Source organism: Microcaecilia unicolor, chromosome 1 (assembly GCF_901765095.1).
Source record: "Microcaecilia unicolor chromosome 1, aMicUni1.1, whole genome shotgun sequence".
Classification (NCBI taxonomy): Eukaryota; Metazoa; Chordata; class Amphibia; order Gymnophiona; family Siphonopidae; genus Microcaecilia; species Microcaecilia unicolor.
In genome coordinates this window covers 224,271,796-224,297,732 of record NC_044031.1, presented here as the reverse complement: position 1 = coordinate 224,297,732, position 25,937 = coordinate 224,271,796, and the positions used below count along the sequence as shown (strand labels likewise).

The 25,937-nt window shown below is 42.8% G+C and overlaps 1 protein-coding gene across 1 annotated transcript in view; it reads right to left on the bottom strand.

Moving 5' to 3' along the window:
• Positions 1-4,722: 4,722 nt before the first annotated feature.
• VSTM2A (V-set and transmembrane domain containing 2A) overlaps positions 4,723-25,937 on the bottom strand; it is a 107,919-nt gene continuing 86,704 nt past the window's right edge. Inside the window, exon 5 of the mRNA XM_030190013.1 lies at positions 4,723-5,567. Coding sequence (XP_030045873.1) covers positions 5,479-5,567 — 89 coding nt within the window. The 3' untranslated portion in view covers positions 4,723-5,478. The remainder of the gene's footprint in view (positions 5,568-25,937) is intronic.

The window sequence follows — 25,937 nt, the reverse complement described above, 5'->3', positions numbered from 1 at the left end:
CAATCTTGTAATTGGGTGTGTGCAGTTAAATGTGCCTTGCTCGAGTAAGTTTACAGAAAAATGTTGCATACATGTAAAAGTGAACTATTCTTTAAGATATGTGTAAGTGCTCCAGAGCATACCAATGGGCAGAAAAATGGGATAGGCATGAGCATTTCTCCAAATTATGGGCACAAATTATAGAATATTCCATGCTGCTCTTAGGTGCACCCATTTACACCTGCTTTTGACCTGTCACAAATGTTTGGGCCTAAATTTAGGGACACCAATATGGATTTGAGAAAGCAACAAGGGAAGCAGTCCACCACATTGAACGTGGAAGACAGAAAACAAAAGGCAGGCCTTATAAGAAACAAACAGTCTTTATAGATATTCAAAAGCTCCCACGGATTCAAACATCCGACATGGCCATGTTTCACCTGAAAAACAGCTGCATCAGGGGCAGAGTTACTGGAAGATCATACACAAACACATACAAATATATTTAAAACAAAGATTCATAACTGAGTATAAATGTAACATAAAACTTATTAAACACATCTACTATAATAAAACTCACCCTCAACGTTCTGAAGACAACGTTCTGAAGTCACTCAGTCACTCACTGAAGGGTTCATGGATTCATTGTGGTGAAGCCACAACACTGACCATGTCTCTCTGCCCCGCCCTCACATGATGGACCAATCAGAAAAAACACCCTCAACATTCTGAAACACAAAGGACCATCACAACACCGTTCCCAGGCAACACTAGGCAACGTAAGACGGACCAATCAGAGGAAACTACGTGACAATAAGGGAGGAGCATTCCCCAGCAGAATGGCTCATTATCTGTGCAGCACGGAGAGCACAGAACCACCGCTGGAACGAGAGAAGAATATTCCTGCTGTGGGTATGTGCAAAAATAGACCGGGGGAGGGGGGAGGGAGAAATTTTTAAATGCCTATTGCCAGTACTGAAGAGTGCCAGAGGGCCTATAGCACAGACTATATTTGGGATCGCTTGACATGGAGTCAGAGGAGCCGGAAAACAACGTGCCCATCACCATCTGGGACGTGGGCGAACAGGACAAGCTGCAGCCTAGCTGGAAGGATTACCCACGACCCAGCCAGCAGCAAACAGCGACCAAGGAAGGGGGAGGAGTACTCCTTCCCTGCCTAGGAATCGCTGGAGACTGGCTGCCAAACTAACGAAACAACCGCACACCGACACACCACCTCCATCATTCGAAAGGCATCCATTCTTTCTTCAACAGAAATGCAGACTAATAATACAAAACAAACAAAGAATACATGGTTTCTCAGGCGGCTGCAGGTAACTCCCCACCCCTTCCTCTTCCCTTTTGCCGAAGCGGCCAAGGACGTGCCCAACCATCCCCAGCCTCAGGCAAGCTGTCTCCCACCCGGAAAAAGACGGCGCTGATTCCTGCAGCGCAGAAATGTTCCAGCATTCCCCTGCAGCCGGCCTGAAATGGACCAAACATACCGGATCACCCCCCGATGGCCCGAGACCGTGCTCTTCTCCCTTCCGTCAACTTAAAACAACCATCCCTGTCCTCAGGCAAGCCGTCACCCACCTCCAGGATGCCCAGAACCCAAGCCCAATGGAAAAAGATGGCGCTGCTTCCAACAGCACATTTCTCTTCCAGCATTCCCCTACAGCAGCCCTGAAATGGCCAAAAAATACCGACAAACAAAGAACGTGCTCCTCTACCTTCCACCCATCTAAAACAACACTGCTGCCTCAGCACAACACAAAAAGAAAACATGGAAAAAAAAAAACAACACTCAACAAAGACTGACCCCCCTACAACCACATTTACATTTCACCAACAGAAAGACCCCCCTCCACAAACCTCCTTGACAGACAAAACCACACACACACACACAATACAACAGAAACACACCCTCAAAGCCACACACCAATCCAACCCACTTTGCCAGCACAGCACAGCACATCCCCCAACCCCCAAGCAAAAACAAAACAAAACAAAACAAGACACAGATCAACAACCTGCACACACACCGCACCCTCACACACTCACACACACACACACACACACACACACACACACACACACACACAAAATAACTCTGTGACACATACACACACACAAAAAAAATACCACATGCTAGCGCCCGTTTCATTGGTTTCGGAAACGGGCCTTTTTTACTAGTTAATAAATAAAAGTATCTAGAAACTACACATGACTAAACAAAATACCAGTTTTGAAGAAAAGTTTTAGAAAAAGGGGAGAATGTTTTTCCTAGCTGGTGTAAAACCACAGACTTCACCACAACTGGCCCACAGAGAAAAACATAGAAGGCACTAGATTGCAAGGATAAAAATATTCACCATGTGGGGCACAGATGTCTGAATCCCTGGGAGCCTTTGAATATCAATAAAGACTGTTTGTTTCTTATAAAGTCTGCCTTTTTTTTTCTTCTGTCTTCCTCCAATATGGGTTTACACTAATATTCTATAATGGAATTAAAGCACCCAGTTACCATTATAGAATAGGAGCTCCCCGTGCAGCATAAGGGCATCTAAATGGAGGCATCATGTTATAAAATTACCCTCTAGAGGGCACCTATATGGACTCTATAAGGCAAAACAGATGCTTAACTCCTTTATAGAATACTAATGTAACCAGCTATATACATCTGTGATGGGGTTTATAGGACATTGCCCCTCACTCTTAAGAAAAGTCCCTCTAAGAGTAGCCTGGGCCACCTGAAGAGCGCAGATCCCGCCCCGGGAGGAAGTAAGCTGGGAGGGGCGCAGTCATTACCATGAAGTTCAAAAGACAGGGCCAGGCAATAGTTAAGGAGGCCCAGGGAAGGAAGAACAGGAGCTCCAGCCTATGCCCTGAATGAATTTGTTTAAATGCTGTGATCTGGCTGAGGTAAGCCTACCTTATGCTTTCCGTTAAGACTTGCAAGTTTTTGCTTTGAAGTCTGGCAGGAGTTGGACCTGAACCTTGTCCGAGACCTGAAAACTGTGTGTTTGGGGCGTGGCAACACTGGCAGTCATGAACTGTGTTGGGCCTGCCGCTAGAGGCTTATTTAGTAACTATGTCCTGAACCGCAGAGGTTTACCCTCGCTGACTCAGGACCTCTGAAGGAACAGGCCCGGAGACTCCTGTAAATAACACTTATTTTGCATTTCATCCTTTTTGTTCAGCTGTATTATTTCACCAGCTATGCCCAACCCCAGCTCAGGGTCTCACAACATCCATATGTGGATAGGCATGAGCACTTACGCCAGGCATTAAACAGGTGTAAATGCCTGCACCTCGACTATGGAGATGCAAACAAAATTTATACTATTCTTTGAGTAACGCATATCTGAGCTCTGCCTATCTTCCATCTAGACCCCGTGTATATGAATAACCACCTGCAAACTGTGTGTTATCCAAGATATGCATGTACTTACAAAATAACAGATATTTGAATTAGTGTCATTTCCATGTAAATGTGCCCATTTGTGTATATATAGGTCGGTATGCAGATCATTTCTATAGATATTTTATACCTAAATGTTGGTGCAGTCATTATAGAATTACCCCCAACATGTTTGGGGGTATATTGACTTTTATTGAATGTTATATCAGTGTTCAACCTGGTTAGAGTTATCTTTATTTGTATATTTGCTATACCACTTTTCATTCCAACCAATCAAACAGTTTAAGTCCTGGTTAAATGAAACTGAAGACAAAAAAAAAAAAAAAACAGAAATTAAGGGCACTATACTACCATTACACAAAAGATTACAGCCAATAAATTGTCTACCCCAGTGGTCCTCAGTCTAGTTCTGGAGGCAACTAGGCACTTTCATTTTTAGGATACCTACAATGAACGTATGCATGATGGATTTGCAGATGGAGGAACTGCATATAGCTCAATCTCAAGTGTATTCATTAAGAACAATTGATTGACCCCGCGGGCATTAAAGTTCCATGGTATTTGTTTCAAAAGCAAGAAAATTCATCTTCCTTATGCACTCCTCTTGTGTAAAAACTTTACTTAAAATTAAAAGGATGACCCTTTTAAAATATGTATAGGAATGCCTGCTCTACTTCAGATAATAGTAAATACCAAATACAATTAAAAAGAAAGTGATATAAAGAAGTGATGATGTGACACAATTGATTCTTGGTAATTAATATCTTTGTGTTATGTACAAAATATTTCATTTTAATCTAATCAGTGATACATCTGAATATTTACTGTAGCATTTTTACTTTGAAACAAATTAGAATATGAGAAATGGTATATGGATCTTCAACGCCTCTATTAGAAGTGGTGAAACAAAAACAATGTATAATAGCCAGAAGAAAAAAACATCCTTCTGTGAGCCAGGTACAGAAAACATGTTCATTTTCAGTCCTCTCTCATGCATCTAATTGAAGGTCCTGTATGAGTCAAACCATCATATTTCTATAACATTTTGTAGGTGTAGCAGTGCTGTGCTGAATTGAAATATACATGTCTGAAGTTGCTCCCATAAATTAATGTCAGCTTTAATCAACACAAACTCTACACCTTAAAAGAATTTATTCTTCAGAGACCATAACAAATTTTAATGTGCATCCTACAGAGTAAACAGAAGACTGCAATGCAAACCACAGGGGTCAAACTGGGTGATGTGAACATCAATACGAATCAGAAAGTAAAAAAAATAAAATAAAATTTTTTAAAAAATTAAAAAAAAATCTTGGTCAGAACAGAAATCAAAAGAGAAAGTTGGTGGTACAATACATATATACTGTCAGATAAAAACTGGCTTGCATGAGGACCACATTATTTACTTTGAATGTATATCACACATAAGCAATTTACAGGATTTAAAATTGCATATACAGGAGTTGCAAACTTAGATAAAAGACACTGAAATATAGAATATACACAACAAATGTATTTATAAACCTCCACACAGGTGATTTAGAGATTGGCCTAAATTAATGCTTGCCGTCACAGGACAAGAAACAAACCTAAACACCACCAAAATAATAGTAATAAGAAATAAAAAGAACAACGTATTTGTTCCGTTTCCAAAAATACTGCAGTGGTATACTGTCCCGCTGGCTTTCCAGAAATGTTGAAATATATATTTCCATCAGACGAAAAAAAAAAAAGACTTTTGGTAGAAGTTTGTATTTGTTCATTTGCCTCCGTTTGCCACCACTATTGAAATATATTTTCCAAGCAGAAGATCATCCTCCACTCACACTAAAAGCTTATTAAACATGACTTGTTGGCCAACCCCTGAGCAAGCAATGATGTGGAGCTTCTGCTTTTAGAGAGAAAAACAAAATGGATCTTGTAGTTTATGAAACATCCCAGGTCATCACATCAATCTTCTTAAACTAAAAGCTCAATGAGATATCAAAGAAACTAGCATCAATAAAATCTGTGGCATCCTTTCCCCATCAATTTATTTTTGTACTTCCCAAAGAAGGTGTTCCTTGTGTTGAGAATTACAGTGCACTGGGTGCAGAGTGGAGGTTGGAGGTTAGGGTCAACTTTGCTGTCCGCTCCGTAGGTTTTACAGGCGATTTGCTCTTGGCTTTAAGAAGAGAAAGTGATATTGGAAAAAAGTCAACACTTTAGATCAAAGCAAAGCACCCTTCACAAAGCCACAAACAAGAAGCAGGACAGATAGTCCATGGCTTGTAGCTATCCTCGCACCTGCGGAAGAAGTTATAAAATATTCGCTCATCTTGCAGATTTCCAATGCTCCTTTATAAGGCTGTTTTTACACATATACATTTATATATTTAATTAGTTCGCCAGTTTGGCTCTGGTGCCCATGAATGTCTTGGCATGCACTGCAAATAACAACACATACAAAGTATTTCAGTCCCTTGGAGGGTTTCTTTTTCCTTGTTTGCTTGTAAACAGTAGAATCCAATACCAAGAGGGGAAAAAAGTTGCAAGATGTTTACTGCCAACCACACTTTACACTAATATATCATTTTTGACTACAACATAGGATGTTTTAAAAAAACACAGTGTTTTCAGCTGGCAAAAACACATTCCTATGCAAAATAATACTAACTGATCTTGAAGAAAGCAAAACCTTGAATGGATAATTGCACAACATGAAAAGAAGAAATGCAAATGAATAAATACTTTCAATTTACTTTATTTAACATTTTAATAAATAAAATTTATTGGTTAATAAATGTGAATTTGGTGCTGGTAGATACCTTGTGGTATAGTCTCTCTATATAATTTAGTATACTTAAAAAAAAAGGGAAACATAATTTCTATAATAGCCTGCAAGATAATCTGTATGTTAAATGTGTTTTGAAATGCACATATAGAGGGGTATAATCAAACGGCGCTGGCCATCTATATGGCTGGCCATCTTCGGGGCCGGCTCTGCAAAGGGGTGGTGCCAACTGTATTATCGAAAAAAAATGGCCGGCCATCTTTTCTTTCGATAATATGGTTGGGACCGGCTAAATCTCAACATTTAGGTCAAATGTTGAGATCGCTGGGTTTACAGATGGCCGGCTTCAAAAAAGTGGGAAAAAATCGAAGTGCTCCTCACGTCCTAAATCAAAACTATCTTTGCTTGGCTTTTTCAGTAGTACCAGTGGGATTTAAACCAGGCACCTGTGGATTAGAAGGCCAGTGCTCTAAACACTTGGCACAGCTCCACTTACTTGCATGTCCCTCCCTTTTGATTATGCCCCTTCAGGTCTCTCTCAGCCAATCACAGACAGGGGTCTCTCTCTCAGCCAATCACAGACAGCTAAATGCGCTATGATTGGCTGAGAGACCCCTGTCTGTGATTGGCTGAGAGAGACCTGAAGGCACATAATCAAAAGGGAGGGCCATCCAAGTAAGTGGAGCTGTGGCCAAGTGGTTAGAGTACCAGTCTGTTAATCCAGAGGTGGCCGGTTCAAATCCCACTGGTACTACTGAAACAGCTGAGCAAAAGAAGTTTTGATTTAGGATGTCCCAGACCAGCACTTCGATTTTTTAAATTTTTTGGGGTGGGAGGGGGCTAGTGACCACTGGGGGAGTAAGGGGAGGTCATCCCCGATTCCCTCTGGTGGTCATTTGGTCAGTTGGGGCTCCTTTTTGAAGCTTGGTCGTGAAAAAAAAGGGACCAAGTAAAACTGGCAAAATGCTGGTCAAGGCCGGTTTTCTTTTTTCTATTATCAGACGAAGCTGGCCATCTCATGAGCACGTCCCCATCCCACCCCCGTCCCGCCTTCACTACCCTACCGACACACCTCCTTGAAATTTCGCCAGCTCCACGATGGAAAGCAGTTCAAGTCGGCCAAAATCGGCTTTCGATTATACCGGTTTGGCCGGTTTCAGGAGATTGCCGGCCATCTTCCAATTTGTGTTGGGAAATCACCGGTGATCTCTTTCGAAAATGAGCTGGATACTGTCTTGTGGAGGGAAGAGTAGCTAAGTAGTTAGAGCACTGGGTATGACATCTAAGGATGTCTGGTTCACATTCCTCTGCTACTGCTCCTTGTGATGTTGGTGGGCCAGTCATCTAACCCTTCCTTGCCTCAGGTACAAAAGTAGACTATGGGGCCCTTTTACAAAGGCGTGTAGGCGCCTGTGTGTGTCCAATTAGCAAATTAGTCAAATTAGCACTACCGCCTAGCTACTACGTGTCCCAGGTGGTAATTCCATTTTTGATGTGCGCCCAAAATACACGGTAGAAAATATTTTTTTGTATTTTCTACCACGTGGTGCTTACCTGGCGGTTATTGTCAGTTTATGCACGCTGGCCGCTTATCGCTCGGTTAGCACGTTAGACCTTACCGCTAAGTCAATGGGTGGTGGTGAGGTCTCAGCCCAAAAATGGATGTGTGCTGGTTTTAATTTTGCCGCATGTCCACTTTCCGGCACAAAACAAAAATGTCTTTTCCAGACGTGCCGAGCAAATAGACCTGCGTGTGTGCAAAACACGTGCCTACACCGGCGCAGGCTACTTTTAGGCACGCCTTAATAAAAGGGCCCCTATGAGTCCTCCAGGGACAGAGAAGTACATGAATGTAGCTCACCTTGAGCTACTACTAAAAAAGGTGTGAGCAAACTCCAAACAATATATTGCACACTTCTTTTATATATCTGAGTGTGTAAGTCATTCAATGTTAGTTTAAGAATGTTACCTGAACAGGAGAATTAGAAATGTGTGCAAAGAATTAACACAGGAGTACTTACCACCTCCTATTTAGGAGGCGCTAAGGGGCCCTTTTACTAAGTCTATATAAGTTATATGCATCCTTGATGCATTTACACACTCACACTAGTTCTGTGGCTGGTGTAAATTCCAGGTTACACTCGTATTCTAGACTGGAATCTGGGTGTCTAGAATACATTTTCACCACATGCCTTTTGGGCTCCTAAATGAAGGTACTCGTTTGTAAAACTGTCCCTATGTGCCATTTGTTTCATTTTATTTTGATAAATAGTTTTTACATAATATTTACAATCCAAATGTATGATCCTCGTAACAGAAATTAGAATGGGAATGTTACAAAACTTATAAGAAGAGTAAATAAAATCAATTAAATATTAATCTTCTCACCAAGCCCCCAAGTATATGACTATTTTTAAAAAATACACAAGTAACTCACAACTCTACCTTAGCCTCACCCAAATGCCACCACTAAAATGACTATGGAACTTATTTTTGAAGCATATGGATATTTCATAATGCTCAAATGGATGTCCATGTGCTTGGAACTTCCAAATCCCGATTTTGCAAATGCAGGATTTAGACGTCTGACACTGTTGTATACCCAAATAGCAAGGGAGAGTGTTGTGGGTATTTTCTGGGCAGGACCCAAAATCAGGATGTGCAACAGAGATTACCGAAGGGAAGGAAACATTCAATTCTACAAAAAGAAGGATGTCCTTAGTTAGATGTGTTTCCATCAAGTCTAGGGTACAAAAGGTGCTCAGATTGAGCAGCTGGCCACTAGAGGGATTAAGGTATGACACCTCCTTACACCCCCAGTGGTGGCTGTCGTCCCCCCCTTCTTCTCTCCTGAAAATTAAACTAGAAAGGAATACTAGACTCTGTACAGGGCAGTGCCTAGGGTCTCTGGCGCCCCCCTGCAGACTATCAGTTGGCACGCCCCCCCCACTGGATCTGCCTGGCAATGTGCTCTGCATCCGCTAGCGAGGCTCCAAGGCGTGTGAATGTCAAAGAATAAAGTGGTTGCTCAAAGCATGTCCTAACCACAATTGCTCACCTGCAAAACACTATACACAAACTTGTGCAAAATCACACTCATAACCTCACCAAACCATAACAGCACTAATTCCAAGGACAGGACGAGCTATAACCTTATGCGTGGAAAAGCAGCACTGTAATTACACCGGGCTCTAAAACACCAGTACACAACCTAGTGAAACAAAAAAAAAAAAACAACACCAAAAAGGGCTGAAAATACTACACGCTAGCAGAATACTGCACCTTGATCACATATGAAAAACACATGACACAACAGATATGAAGGCAAAATACTGAACTGGAAAGTTACCTCAAGAAGTCAGACTCAGCATGCAGCAATACTAGAAAAATTGAAACTTACATGCAAAATATCACAGATGCACCTTTCCAAAAGCTGACATATTCCAGTTAATAAATTCTGAATAAAATACTTTTTTCTACCTTTGTTGTCTGATCATTTAGTTTTTCTATTCACTTTGGTCCCAGTGTCTTCTGTTTTCTGCAGTGTTTTCTTTCCATTTGATATTTTTTCTCTGACCATGTCCATCATCCTCCTGTAGCCCTTTCCCTATCCTTCAGTGTCCCAATCCAGCTCTTAAATTCAGCAGTTTTCCCTCCATCCATATCCAGCATTTCTCCTCACTTCCCTCCATCCATGTCCAGGACCGTCCCTCTTTCTCTCCTACCCTTCCATCCAGTGTCATCTCTCTTTCTCCATCCTTCCACCCATTACCCTCTCCCAATCCTTCCGTCCATTGTCTCCCTCTATCTCGACCCTTTTCCATTCAGCATGTCCTCTCTCACCCCATCCTTCCAGTGTCTTTCCTCTTCCCCTCCCTACCAGTGTCTTCCCTCATTCTGCCCCCTCCTTCCAGCATTTTTCCTCTTTCTCCCTCCTTTCATCCAGCATTTCTCAGTCTGACTGCTAGGGTCTCCCCCAGTTTCTCCCCAGCAGCTTCTCTCTCTCCTGCCCATGTCCCTTCTTTCTATCCCCATCTTTAAACCCATCTCTCTCTCTCTCTCTCTCTCTCTCTCTCTGTACCCCTCTTCCATCCAGCATCTTCTCTCTGGCTCTCACCTGCTCTTTTCCATGTCCCCTCCTTCTCTCACCATCTCTCTCTAGCTCTCCCCTGCTCTTTTCCATGTCCCTGGCTCTCCCTTGTTCTTTTTCATGGCCCTTCTTTCTCTCCCCATCTCTTTCTGGCTCTCCCCTGCTCTTTTCCATGTCCCTGGCTCTCCCCTGTTCTTTTCCATGGCCCCTCCTTCTCTCCCCATCTCTTTCTGGTTCTCCCCTGTCTTCCCAATCCCAACCCTGGGACCAGCATGTCTTCTTCCTTCCCTCCCACCCCACTCTCTGGGAGTTCAGCAACTATTTGTCTTTCCTCTCTTCCTCTTGGGATCCAATAAATATCCATATCACTTCTCTCTCTCCTGTTCCCACTTCCCCTCCTTCTGTGGGTCCAGTATGTCCCCTGCAGGTCCCAGCATCATTGCCCCCCCAAGTCCAATAATCTCTCACTTTCTCTGCTCTGCACTGGTCCAGTCATCTCCCTCCCTCCCCCTCAAAGCTTGCTTTAGATCAATGGCAATGGCAGCACTCCACCTGGGCTGTCTCCGATCCTGCCCCCCCAAAAAAACAGGAAGTCGTGTGGGGCTCCGCGCTTCTTTTTCTTCTTATGCTGGCTGTGGAAAGAAGCGGCGCCGGTGGCAGCAGCGGATCAGCGTAGGTCTTGTTCGTCGGGAGTCTAGTACAACACGGTAAGTGGGGTAAGCGCTGCGCCCTTGAAGGCAGGCGCCCCCCTGCAGTGGTTACCCCGCTTACCGTGTTGGCATGCCCCTGACTCTGTGATAGCTTCTGGTATTATAAACATGCTGAAGAAAGCAGGAAGCAGGTCTGAGGAGTAGCCTAGTGGTTAGTGCAGTGGACTGTAAACCAAACGAGACAGGTTCAGCTCTCTTTTTGTTTTTTGTTTTCCATTAAATTGTGTGCCATGCAGAAACAGACATATACCTAATTTACCTAAATATTTATGACACCTGTGGGATTTCAGCCTGGGCCCCTTGGTTTACAGTCCACTGCACTAACCATTAGACCTGTCCCTCTGCTTTGCATGGATGCCTGTGTGGCCATTTTCTAAGAATACTGCCATAAGACATCCATCTATTTTACCCCGTTCATAATTTGGATGTTCCAGTTTGTAAAATGGATGTTCATGTGGGACATCTCCACTACACAGATAACAATTTCATGTAATTTTAAACAGGAAATCTTGATGTATTTTCTCTTTGAAAATACATTATTATTATTATTATTATTATTTAATTAGATTTTGCTCACACCATTTTCAGTAGTAGCTCAAGGTGAGTTACATTCAGGTACACTGGATGAGATGGATGAGATGGTACATGTGAGATGGACGACCATTTGGGACATTCTGACGTGGATGTCTCTATTCTGACTTGGACATCCTTTTGAAAATGCCCCTTCATGTGTGACATATATACCTGTATACGAGTATTCATCTAAACCAGTGGTTTCTAAATCTGGTCCTAGAGACACCCCAGCCAATCAGGTTTTTAGGATATCCACAATGAATATTCATGAGAGAAATTTGCATGCACTGCTTCCACTGCATGCAAATCTCTCTCATGAATATTCATTGTGGATATCCTGAAAACCTGACTGGCTGAGGTGCCTCCAGGAACAGGTTTGGGAACCACTGATCTAAACACTTTTTTTTAATAGTCATTTTTCACAAGTATAATATGCTTTACCTGTGGAAGCAATTTATAAAACTTTTATATGCGTCAGTGAAAAAAAATACTCAAAAAATGTTATATACAATATTGATGGAAATATAACTTAGAGGTCTTGCATATCTAGGAAGAATTATCTGATAAAACCCCTTTATGAGAATTTATGAGAATAGCGTGAACATTTGGATAAAACACCAAGAGCATCTTTACACTAAGAATGAGACTCATTTATCAAATGCACATTGGCAACACCTCTTTCATGTACAGTAAAGTCCTGCAGAGGTATTCTGGAAGATGGGGAGAACATATCTATCAATACAAGGCACCCATTTGTAGCCTATTATATAAAGAGAAAGGGAAACAAAAAAAAGCAGATGGCCACAAATAGAGGCAAAATCACAAGTTCCGATGTATCAGATAATGCATAAGAAGTATTTCAGTGTTTAGAGTAGCATGGTGCCCTCGTGGAAGCTGTTCTCTAATACATCGGCACCAGTGAGTGTGGTACAGATACCTTCTTAATAGGCAGGCAAGGCAGCGACTCCTGACACAAGTCGAAACATGGCAGTGTTAGGTTAGTATTAATAAAGGATCTGTATTTGGACCTGCTATTTTGTTTCCATTTGTGGCCATCGCCACTTTTTCATTTCCCTTTGCACATCCTGCGGATATTTCTCTTTGTTGGTTTGCTAGTATTTTATCAAGACCAGGGCTTTTTTTGAGGGGGTACTTGGGGGAACTGAGTACCGGCACCTTTTCCATTGTCTGCTAAAATTGACCCATGGTCCCCAAGTTTTAATGTAAGAGCTCAGGCTCTACACACCAATTCTGCCTTGTCATAAGTTCTGTGACTGGTTCCAGGGGGCCTGGCTATTGTGGGGAGGGTCCCTCAGTGAATACCCCCACCCCTGAAGGGTGGCCTAGCATTTGAGTACTGGCACCTTTTTCTCTAGAAAAAGTGCACTGATCAAGACACTAGTGAAAAAAGGCCCGTTTCTTAACGCAATGAAACAGGCGCTAGCAATGTAATGAGTTCCTGCCAAGACGTATGAGGAGAGACTTGCGGACCTGAACATGTATACCCTGGAGGAAAGGAGAAACAGGGGTGATATGATACAGACGTTCAAATATTTGAAAGATATTAATCTGCAAACAAACCTTTTCCGGAGATGGGAAGGCGGTAGAACGAGAGGGCATGAAATGAGATTGAAGGGGGGCAGACTCAAGAAGAATGTCAGGAAGTATTTTTTCAGGGAGAGGGTGGTGGATACTTGGAATACCCTCCCGCGGGAGGTGGTGGAGATGAAAACGGTAACGGAATTCAAACATGCGTGGGATAAACATAAAGGAATCCTGTGCAGAAGGAATGGATCCTCAGGAGCTTAGCCTAGAATGGGTGGCAGAGCTGGTGGTTGGGAGGCGGGGCAAGTGCTGGGCAGACTTATACGGTCTGTGCCGGGGCTGGTGGTTGGGCGGCGGGGATAGTGCTGGGCAGACTTATACGGTCTGTGCCAGAGCCAGTGGTGGGAGGCAGGGATAGTGCTGGGCAGACTTATACGGTCTGTGCCAGAGCTGGTGGTGGGAGGCGGGACTGGTAGTTGGGAGGTGGGGATAGATCTGGGCAGACTTATAGGGTCTGTGCCAGAGCTGGTGGTGGGAGGCGGGACTGGTAGTTGGGAGGTGAGGATAGTGCTGGGCAGACTTATATGGTCTGTGCCAGAGCTGGTGGTTGGGAGGCGGGGTTGGTGGTTGGGAGGCGGGGATAGGGCTGGCCAGACTTATACGGTCTGTGCACTGAAGAGGACAGTACAAATAAAAAAGTAGCACATGAATTTATCTTCTTGGGCAGACTGGATGGACCGTGTAGGTCTTTTTCTGCCGTCATCTACTATGTTTACTATGTTTAATGTTTCCACGGTTGTATTCTGAATATAATTGTTGTTTACATGTGTAAGATTTCTTTATATACAATAGTTTTTGTGTAAACTGTGTTACAATGTGGTAAAAGTTTTCCTTGTTCAGGCCCTTCAATCAGTTTAACAATCACATCAGAAGAGCTCCTTACTCGTGAGAATGCATCATACAGTTGCCCATGTGAGCGACTAAGAGTAACAGTGTGTTTTACAGACAGTGTAAGAGAGAGATACACAGAGTGATTGTGTGTGTGTGTGTGTGTGTGTGTGATGTGTGTGAGTGAGTGAGTGAGTGAGTGAGTGACAAAGTGATTAAATGTTTGTCTTCCCTTCCGTTCTGTGCACTTGCCTCCACTGATGTTTGTACCTCCCTGTATATGATTGTTTGTTAGAGATTCAATCCACTCCACTTCCCTCCTCCAAGTTCCGTTCTGTCTGATTGGTTCTTCGTTCCTGTGATGTTGTGTTTGTTTGCTTGGCAACTAGGCAGCGTTCCGTTTCCTTGACGTGAGGGTGGGGACAGTGAGAGCCAATGAAACGCTGAATGACAGACTTATGAACCCTACACTGCCACAGTGCCACTGAGGCAGCTTCAGAATGTTGGAGGTGCTTTTTATTATATAGGATATTGAGGGGCATTTTTCATATTACGTCTAAGTCCGACTTTGAATCTTTTGCTCAAAACGTCCAAAATCCGAATAGCAAATGTAGCCATTTTCGAAAGAGCAAAACGTTTCTTCTATTTTTGAAAATGTCCACATGCAAGATAATTTTGTGCTCTGTGTGTTTATCTTGTTGGTCTTTTGGGGGGAAAAATGTACAAGAGAAAAATGTACAAAATCAGCCATTGGGATGTAGGATGAGCCAGCATTCTTAGTAGTCTGGCCACACAGGCATCCCAGCAGAGCAGTGCAGCACTCTAGGGGGCCCTGCAGAGGACTTCACATAAAAGCTCCCTGGTACACATCTCACCACTACCCCCTTATATTGTATGGTGAGCCCTCCAAAACCCAATAAAAACCTACTGTCCCCAACTGTACACCACTACAATAACCCTCACGGATGAAGGGGTTACCTATATGTGGGTACTGTAGGTTTTTGGTGAGTATTGGAGGGCTCACACTTTCTACCACAAGTGTAACAGATAGACTGGGATATGGGCCTCAGTCCTCCTCTCTACAGTGCACTGCACCAACCACTGCACTACTACTGAGACCTGCTGGTTGCTCTAACAGAACTGGCTATAACATCTGAAACTGTCATAGAAGCTGGTATATACTAGTTTTTCACATCTTTGGGGTAGGAGGGGGTCAGTGACTACTGAGGAAGTAAGAGGGGTCATGCCATAATCCCTCTAGTGGTCATTTAGGGCAGCTTTTTGTGGCTTATTTATATAAAGCAGACTCCTCTGGCCCCCGAAGAGCTTCAGCCATCAAATCTGGCATGCAGACTGTACCCGCCGTTGCCGAGGTTATTGTGAAGTTTGAAGCAATTTGGTTCATGGGGGCACTCAGGGGAGGGAGAGCAATACCCCTATCCATTAAATAGGCTCTAGGTCGAAAAGTTATATCTTGCTGTTGCTAAGCAACAAACTGCTTTCTTGCTGTTGCTAAGCGACAAACTTCTTGGGAAAGGGTGAGGGCTCAGAGATTGGTGGGGAGAAACACGGACAGCAGTTGTGCAGTAAGGTAAGTTGTCTCTCATTCTCTAACAATTTCAGTACAAGGGGGGTTCAGAGACTGGTGGGAACAGGGTAGAGAGAAAGTATTGGGGTCAGGCTGGGAAGTATGTGTGTCTGCATGAATTCACTACCCCGCCTGGAATGCCCCTTGAAAAGGACGGGAAACTGAATTTCAATATGCCCTTGAAAAGAAGGCAGTGTTTTGACAGGAAAACGGTGACAGCCAAACTGCAGGCACTTGCTAGATTGAAAGAAACAACTAATAAAGAAAATCAACCTAAAATTGGATCAGAAAAGTTAGTGCTAGGTAGGGATCCAGTCTCTACATTTTCTGATTTAAGGAGTATTAAACTCAGTGTCAATGTCACCCTTTCTCACAGCCATTCTCACACATCCCCACTCACACTCATCCATTCTAATACAACACTCCGCAAAACACCCCACTCACACTCACCCATTCTCACACACCTATCAGCAAAACAATCACAATCACACACCCCAGAATAGACCCCCCATTCACACTCACCCCTCAGTACCACAATCCCACTGACACCCATTCTCACAACTCGAGTAGCACACATCCACACACATTCACCCCTCAGCAGTACACTCCCACTCACACACCACAGAATAGCACACCCCCATTCACACTCGCCCATTCTCACACACCCCTCAGCAAACACTCACACTCACCTGTTTTCACACACCCATCAGCAAAACACCCCCACTCACACTCACACATTCTCATACACCTCTCAGCAGAAAACCCCCACTCAAACCCTCTTCACCAGTACACCCCTACTCACACTCATTTATTTTCACACTCACCCCTCAGCAGTACACCCCCACTCACCCATTCTACACCCCCTTTGTAACACACCCCCACTCACACATTCTCACCCCCTCAGTACCACACCCTCATTCACACTCACCCATTCTCACACCTCCCCTCAATAGTACAACTCCTCAGTAGCATACCCTCACCCCCACTCCCACTCACCCATTCTAACATACCCATTCACACTCAGTCTCAGCAGTACACCCCCACTCAGTCATTTTGACACATCCCTCAGCGCTGTCAACGTTTAAGGCTTAGCTCAAATATGTCTTTATACATATATGCTCCAAATATTGTCTATCAAAAAGTGCTTGAATGAGAACATTTCAAATTATATTAAACTTATTTAATATTTATCTACCCCTGTGTGTTCTATTTCTGTTTGTACAAATAAAATATATATTTATATACATATATCTATACCTATTCTTTATGTTTCATTTCTCGCATTAAAGACATCAAACAAAATGTAATAGCCATCAAAAATGAGTTTTAAAAACATACTTATACAGTGTTATTACACACAAATAAACCTTGCATATCTCAATTACAAAGTACTAACCTATCACTGAGCAACACTAGCAGGGACAGATAGTTCATTCTAAAAACGGATCTAGACCAAAACTTTAAAACTGTAGCCCTAGACAATTTTGTTTTGTTCCATTATGGCTGCAAAATATCCAAGTATTAGAAATGCCCTTTAGGAGTATTTCCCTGTGTGTCTCACCTTGTTGGTCTTGGCCTGTATAATCCTATGACATCAAAATGGAGGCTGTAAACTCTGACCTGCACAGCAGTGATTTAGCTAATTCAGCTTTCTGGAAAATCACTAGCAAGTCATGTAACATCCAAGGACATGTTGTGGGCAAACCAGCCCCCCCTTATCTCCCCGAGAAGCTGAAGGCTCCAGCAAGGCGGGTGAGAAACAGAAACTGCATACCAAAATGTAACAACTTGAAGGTCAAGAACAACGGGTGCTTCTTGCCATGCAGTGAGCCGAGGAAGATCCAGATTGGTTCCTGCAATCACCGGACCAAGAGGTACTGGGAAGAGCGGGAACAAGAAAGAAGTTAGTCGGAAGCCTTGGAAGAAGGTGGAGGTGGAAAGAAGACCAGTGAGACCTAATAAGGTCCACCAACTGATGAACTGTGTATCTGGAGGAAAGTACTTTGTGGTTCAGCTACCTGTAAGGAGTGACCTGTGCCCTCCCTGTCTGCTGCAGAGTTCTGGTCCTACTTCTGACTAAGACTCGCTGCAATCTCAGCTTGAGTCTGGGAAGTATCCTGTGCAACTCCCGAGTAATTTTGTATTCAGCCAAAGCTTTGCCAGGGTTTATATATAGAATATAGAAAATATAGAATATATGTTCTCTCTCTCTCTCTCTCTATATATATATATATAGAGAGAGAGAGAGAGAGAGAGCATATATTCTATATTTTCTTATCTATGATATCTATAATAAAAAAAATAATATATTCCAGCTTGCTTTTCCAGTCACATTCTTTTCTCTCGGAAGTAACTGTATAGGTTCCAAGATTCCCTCCCCTAGACCTAGTACAGAATAATTTGTTTGCAAATAGTTCTGTTTGGGGAACCTGAGTCACGGTTTTCGCTGATAATGGGAACCGAGGCCGCCCATCTCAAAAACGACCAAATCCAAGCCATTTGGTCATGGGAGGAGCCAGTATTCCCCTTCCCTCACATGCCAGGACACCAACCAGGCACCCTAGGGGGCACTGCAGTGGACTTCAGAAATTGCTCCCAGGTGCATAGCTCCCTTACCTTATATGCTGAACCCCCCAACCCCCCCCCCTCCAAATCTCAGTCCCCACAACTGCACAACAGTACCATAGCCCTTAAAGGGTAAAGGGGGGTACCTACATGTGGGTACAGTGGGCTTTGGGTGGGTTTTGGAGGGCTCCCATTTACCACCACAAGTGTAACAGGTAAGGGGGGATGGGCCTGGGTCCGCCTCCCTGAAGTGCACTGCAGTACCCCCTAAAAACTGCTCCAGGGACCTGCATACTGCTGTCATGGAGCTGGGCGTGACATTTGAGGCTGGCATAGAGGCTGGGAAAAAAAATTTTAATCTGTTTTTTTTTGGGTGGGAGGGGGTTGGTGACCACTGGGGGAGTAAGGGGAGGTCATTTGGTCAGTTCGGGCACCTTTTCGAGGCTTGGACGTGACAAAAAAGTGGACCAAGTAAAGTCGGCCAAATGCTCGTCAGGGACGCCCTTTTTTCCATTATCGGCCGAGGACGCCCATCTGTTAACCATGCCCCCGTCCCTCCTTCGGTACACTGCCGACACACCTCCGTGAACTTTGGTCATCCCTGCGATGGAAAGCAGTTGAAGAATGGCCAAGTCGGCTTTTGATTATGCTGATTTGGCCGACCTTGAGAGAAGGACGCCCATCTCCCGATTTGTGTTGAAAGATGGGCGCCCTTCTCTTTCGAAAATGAGCTGGATAGTTATCTTATGCTGAAAATTTTCAACATTATTATCCAACACAAGAGGATTATGAAAACTTACAAGAGGACCTTACGAGACTAGGGGACTGGGCATCTAAATGGCAGATGACGTTTAATGTGAGCAAGTGCAAAGTGATGCATGTGGGAAAGAGAAACCCATATTATAGATACGTAATGCAAGGTTCCACATTAGGAGACACTGACCAGGAAAGGGATCTAGGCATCATTGTTGACGATACATTGAAACCTGCTGCTCAGTGTGCAGTGGCAGCTAAGAAAGCAAATAGAATGTTAGGTATTATTAGGAAAGGAATGGAAAAGAAAAATGAGGATATTATTATGCCTTTGTATTGCTCTATGGTGTGACTACACCTCAAATATTATGTTCAGTTCTGGTCATCGCATCTCAAAAAATATATAGTGGAATTAGAAAATGTACAGAAAAGGGTGACAAAAATGATAAAGGGGGTGAGACGACATCCGTATGAGGAAAGGCTAAAGTGGCTAGGGCACTTCAGCTTGGAGAAAAGACAGCCGAGGGGAAATATGATAGAGGTATGTAAAATAACGAGTGGAGAGGAATGGATAGACATGAATCGATTGTTCACTCTATCCAAAAATAGGACTAGGGGGAACACAATGAAGATACAAAATAGTAAATTTAAAATGAATCAGAGAAAATTTTTCTTCGCTCAATGTGTAATTAAACTCTGGAATTTGTTGCCAGAGAATGTAATAGTTAGCTTAGTGAGGTTTAAAAAAAGTTTAGATGGCTTCCTAAAGGAAACATCCATAGACCATTATTAAAATGGACTTGGGAAAATCCACTGCTTATTTCTAGGATAATCAGCATAAAATGTATTGTACTTTTTTGGGATCTTGCCAGGTACTTGTGATCTGGATTGGCCACTGTTGGAAACAGGATGCTGGGCTTGATGGATCTTCAGTCTGTCCCAGTTTGACAATACTTATGTACTTATGTAATAGAGACTTCTGAGGCAGGCCTTTGGCTGAAACATAGGCCTGTGTTGAGTCAGTAGATGACATAAAGAATTGGACCATACAGTGTCGTCTATCCATTTTTATGGCACCTTTGCTGTGGTTGTGCGTTTGTGCTGTTTGCAAGGGTTGTTTCCTCTGTGACCTTTGCTAAAATAAAACTGCAGATATTTATACTTTCTCAGAATAATAAAATATATATTTTATAAAACACATGTGTAAAATGTGATTCTGCCTATGCTCTGCCTAAAACTCACTCTAAACATGCCTACATCTGGGTCACATAACAGCATAGGCGCCCCGTATAAGAGGCTTGGGGAGGCTAAGCCTCCCCAGCCCGTCACTGCCCCGCCGCCGCCGTACCTTTAAATATTATAGTTTTGCTGGAGTCGCGGGCAGCTGGCATTGAAGACATCGGCAGGCTTACGCCGGTTCCAGCAGCCTTCCCTTCCCTCGTTGCAAGTCGGATGATGGCTCCGCCCTCGTAGAAACAGGAAATACGTCAGAAGAGGGCGGAGCCATCATCCGACTTGCAACGAGGGAAGGGAAGGCTGCTGGAACCGGCGTAAGCCTGCCGATGTCTTCAATGCCGGCTGCCCGCGACTCCAGCAAAACTATAATATTTAAAGGTGCGGTGGGGGGGGGCGGAAGGAAACAGGGCAGACGGGAGAGGAGAGGAGGGTTGCTGCACTTGGTGGAGGGAAGGGGAGAGGAGGGTTGCTGGACATGGTGGAAGAAGGGGAGAGGAGAGGACAGGGGCGAGGAGGGTTGCTGGATGGAGGGAAGAGGAGAGGAGGGTTGCTGGACATGGTGGAAGAAGGGGAGAGGAGAGGGCAGGGGAGAGGAGAGTTTCTGGATGGAGGGAAGGGGAGAGGAGGGTTGCTGGACATGGAGGGGGAGGGAGGAGTGAGGAAGGAGATGAGATAACAGAAAAGGAAGAGAGTAGAAAAACTGCACATGGATGAAGAAAATAGGCAAAATCTGGATCCACTGGACAGTCAAGTTTGCGGAGGACCCAGCTTTTACTTATGGATGTAGGACAAGAAATGAAGAAGAAAGGCGGAAAGTAAACAAATAAATGGAAAGGAAGCCCTGGAAACGGAGTTAAGAGGACAGATAGCAGCAGAATCGGATACTGGGCCAGCACAATCAGAAAAACAAAGTCACCAGACAACAAAGGTAGAAAAGATCATTTTATTTTCATTATAGTGTTTGGAATATGTCCACTTTCAGAATTAGATGTTCAACATTAAAAGTTGATTTACTTATTTATGACATTTTATCCCACATTAAACATGAATTAGGATGTTTTGTGGCTCTACATGAGAATTGTGATATTATGATCCCTTGTTTCAATATTGTTGACGGTCTGCATTTTCCGTATGGGTGGTATATTGGTGTATTAGGTTCTGCCCAGTGTAATATTTATGGTACAGTAAGGTTCAGAGTGTGTTTTTGCACAAAGTTGTGCATAGTGTTTTGCAGTTGAGCGATTGTGGTTAGTATATGCTTTGAGCAACCACTTTATTCTTTGACATATGATACATAGCTAATATCTAAATTTAATAAAAGGTATTAATTGTGACATTTATTATTTTTTTTCTGTGTGTGATCAGACAATTATGGATTTAAGCCCCACCCCTGGCCCCACCCCTAACCCCGCCCTCTTTAGCCTCCCAAAACAGTTGGGCCACCGACCGCCTATGCATAACAGTACTTACATTCTTTTCATCATACATACTTTTATGCATGAGGTAATGTATAAGCAACACTGATGCATTTATACTGTCAAGTATGCATGAAAATGCCTTTATAACATGAACCTCACTAAGCGTGTAAGAAACTTGGTGGAACATGATAAACCAATCTGAGACAGTGATACAAGAAATTGAAATATACAGAAAAGACAAAACAGACAGATGTGCTGGTGGTGATGCACTGCACTGCATAGTAAAGATTCATGCAATTTTGCTACTAGCTCAGAAATTTTGTATGATTTTATCCAGTAGAATTTGAGAATTTTCTTAGTTAGAGCTATTAAGATACTTTCTATACATTGATTTGTCATAATCATTTAATGTCTCAATTTTTGCTCCAGTTCTAAATCTTCCTGCTTATTTTTCACAGTTCAGTCATGAACCAAGGTGAGCTTTTGTCTAATTGAAATAATCTCTCTCTTTTTTTTTTTTTGAGGCAGTCATATTAATTGCCTGACTTCTAATAGCATACCAATTATCCATGCATTATCTAAAAATAGAAGCATACAAAACACCCTGATCTTGAACTTCCAAAAAGCATGTAACAGAAAAATCATGCCACCCTACATTTTTGAACTAACTAATCTAAAGTCAATTACAACCTTATTTGACCAGTGATGAAGCCACAGGACTGAATAGGGAATGGGAGACATTACCCTGGCAGCGTGCAGTGTTTGCAATTTCTGTGCCACATTACTCAGTCTTGCAAGGTTCTCATGCAATTTTCAGTCACTGGAAATACAAAAACAGAATGTATGCATTACTATACTGGGTATGGCCAAAGGTCCACCAAGCCCAGTATCCTGTTTCCAACAGTATTTAATCCAGGTCACATGTGTACCTGGCAAGATCAAAAAAAGTAGCCAGATGCTATAATGCTTATACTCAGAGATAAGCTGTGGATTCCCAAGTCCATGTTAATAATAGTTTATGGGCTTTTCCAATAGTTTATGGAATTTGTCCATACCTTTTTTAAACCCAGTAAAACTAACAGGGTGTTGACTGAAAAAAATATGTTCTCTGATTTGTTTAAAAGTAACATAGTAACATAGTAGATGACGGCAGAAAAAGACCTGCACGGTCCATCCAGTCTGCCCAAGAAGATAAATTCATATGTGCTACTTTTTTTATTTGTACTGTCCTCTTCAGTGCACAGACCGTATAAGTCTGGCCAGCCCTATCCCCGCCTCCCAACCACCAACCCCGCCTCCCAACCACCAGCTCTGGCACAGACCGTATAAGTCTGCCCAGCACTATCCCTGCCACCCACCACCGGCTCTGGCACAGACCGTATAAGTCTGCCCAGCACTATCCCCGCCTCCCAACCACCAGCTCTGGCACAGACCGTATAAGTCTGCCCAGCACTATCCCTGCCACCCACCACCGGCTCTGGCACAGACCGTATAAGTCTGCCCAGCACTATCCCCGCCTCCCAACCACCAGCTCTGGCACAGACCGTATAAGTCTGCCCAGCACTAGTCCCCCCTCCCAACCACCAGCCCCAGCACAGACCGTATATGTCTGCCCACACTAGCTCCGCCTCCCAACCACCAGCTCTGCCACCCATTCTAGGCTAAGTACTACCATGCAACTTCATTGTGTGCTCTAATCGTTGTACTTTTTAGTGTAAATAACTGATTCACATTTACCTATTTATTCTACTCATTATTATATAGGCCTGCATTATACCTCCATTCAGCCATCTTTTCTCTAAGCTGAAGAGCCCTAACTCTTTAGCCTTTCCTCACTGGGAAGTTGTTCCATTACTTTATTATTTTGATTACTCTTCTCTATACACATTCTAATTCCTCTTACTCCTCTAAATAAATAAATGAATAAATCCACTATATATTTTTTGAGACATGGTGATCAGTATTGTACATAATACTCAACGTGTGATCACATCATGAAGCTACACAGATGCATTATGATATTCTGTGTTTTATTCTCTATTCATTTCCTAATAATTCCTAATATTTTATTTGCTGCCCTAGCAACCACAATCACAGTGAGCAGAGAATTTCAACAAATTATTTTCCCTGCCTGCTGAGCATATATACTTTGTACTTGATAAAAGGACTGAGCAGAAACATGCCTTATGCTGTAGAGCTGATGATTCAAGTGGTTGCTTTCTGCCCTGCCTATAATGTCATATCAAGGAAGCATTTTAAGACACTGACCTCACTGTCTTATAATGCCTCAAGTGTCATGCCAAATGGGCATGCCCCATTGCGAGACCCTTGAAGGCCAAGTTAGAGAGATGTGGGACTGTTGCAAGAAGTTTTTTTAGATGGAAAATTTATTTTATTGTCTTGAGTATTGTTTTGAGATATGGTTGTTATGCTGTAGGAGCAATTGTGTCACAACCACAGGGTCCCTGGAGGGATGGGGATTCAATGTATGGGATAGAAGCAATTTTGAATAATGAATTAATTCGTGAACATGTGAATATTAGATCAATTATAGATAAGTATAAGGTTGTTATACTTTTCATTACAGTGGCATGGTTGCCTGGGGACTAAGGATTTTAGTAGATTGTATCAGTCAGGGGGTGGAGGTAAGAAGGTTTTATGAGTGGCTGTTATTTTTAGAATAGAACTGGCATTAGAGAAAGTCATGTAGGAGGAGAAGGCTGGATTTGTTTGTTTTTTTACAGTCTTTGAGGTTTATTTTTAATTGATCTAGTATCCCCTAGGAAGTTTAGGATTACATGATGAAGAATTGTTTTCTTTTTTCAGTTTTTAGGTTGTTTTTTTTTTTTTTTTTTAAGAAGTAACAATATGTTAATTTTGGCAGATTTTAATGTTTAACTGGATGATGAGTCTAAATGAGCACCTAGTGAATTTTGGGCCTTTTTAAGATCTTTAGACCTGGATATGTTAACTCAGGCTCCTAAACATGTTAAAGGCCATAGGTTAGATCTCAATAGCATATCTCTTTTTAACCATTTTTTTCATTTTATGGTAGTTGCCCTTTTGAAATATCTACTGCTATGGTAGATTTCCTTAGTGACTTCACTCCAGATATCAGCTCAAATGGAATTTATATTCATAAGAATTCCATGCTGCTATCTGTTTCATGTAGAATATTTATTTTGTTTGACTCAATTCCCTCTTTTAACATATAGCACAACCCTCTTTAATTTGATCCACTATCACTGCAATATAATTTATACCCTGATAACACAGTGTCCCATTGATTGTCCTCCTTCCACCAGAGGTCTATTATATTTAGCTCTTGATTTGGAGCTATATACTCTAAATACCCCATCTTATTTTTTTAGGCTTCTAGCATTTGTATATAGAAACTTCAAACTGTGTTTTCCCCTTATATCTATAAGCTGCTTAGAAGTTTACGGGGATAATTTGCATCCTTTACTTTGTTCTCCCATTAAACACTTCTTGCTTTCTTTCATCATTTTTGAAACCTCTCTATTGGGATTCCCTAAAGTGTGGAGTATCCTTCAAGCATACTCCATACTGAACTATGTGCTTCTGGGTGATTTTTGGCTTCACCCCCTCCCCATTTTAGTTCTATCTTTTTTAAATGTTAGCCAGCAGCCTGGTTATATCCAGGTTAAGATGGAGTCCACCCTTTTGGAACAGGCTCCCCTTTTCCCAGAATGTCATCCAGTTCCTAACAAATTTAAATCCCTCATCTCTTCACCATCGTCTCAACTACTCATTGAGATTTCAAATCTCTTCCTGCCTCTTGGGTCCTGTATGTAGAATAGGGAGCATTTCTGACAATGCTACCCTGTAGGATCTGGATTTCAGCTATCTATCTAAGAGTCTAAATTTGGCTTCCAGAACCTCGCTCCCACATTTTCCTATGTCATTGGTACCTACATGTACCAAGACAATTAGCTTCTACCCAACACTAAACCCTATCTAGATGATGTGTGAGTTCCATCATCTTCGCAGAAGATAAGCAAGTAACCAGGCTATTCTCCCTTCCACTAGCCACCCAGCTAGCTACATGCCTGGTGATCGAATCATCAACTACAACAGCTGCCCTAACTCTTTTATCCTAGGCAGAAGCTCCTGGAGACACATCCTCATTGTGAGAGGACATTGCATCCCCTTATGGGCAGGTCCTGATTACAGGATTACTTCCTACTTCACCAGGGTGAATTTGTCCAGACTGCAGGTGAAGCTTCTCTACAACGTCCTTGTAGGTTTCCTCTATGTACCTCCCAGTCTCCCTCAGCAACTCTAAGTCTGCTACTCTAGTCTCAAGAGAATGGACTCATTATTTGAGAACTAGGAGCTCTTTGCATTGAGAACACGCATATTACCTCTCACCAA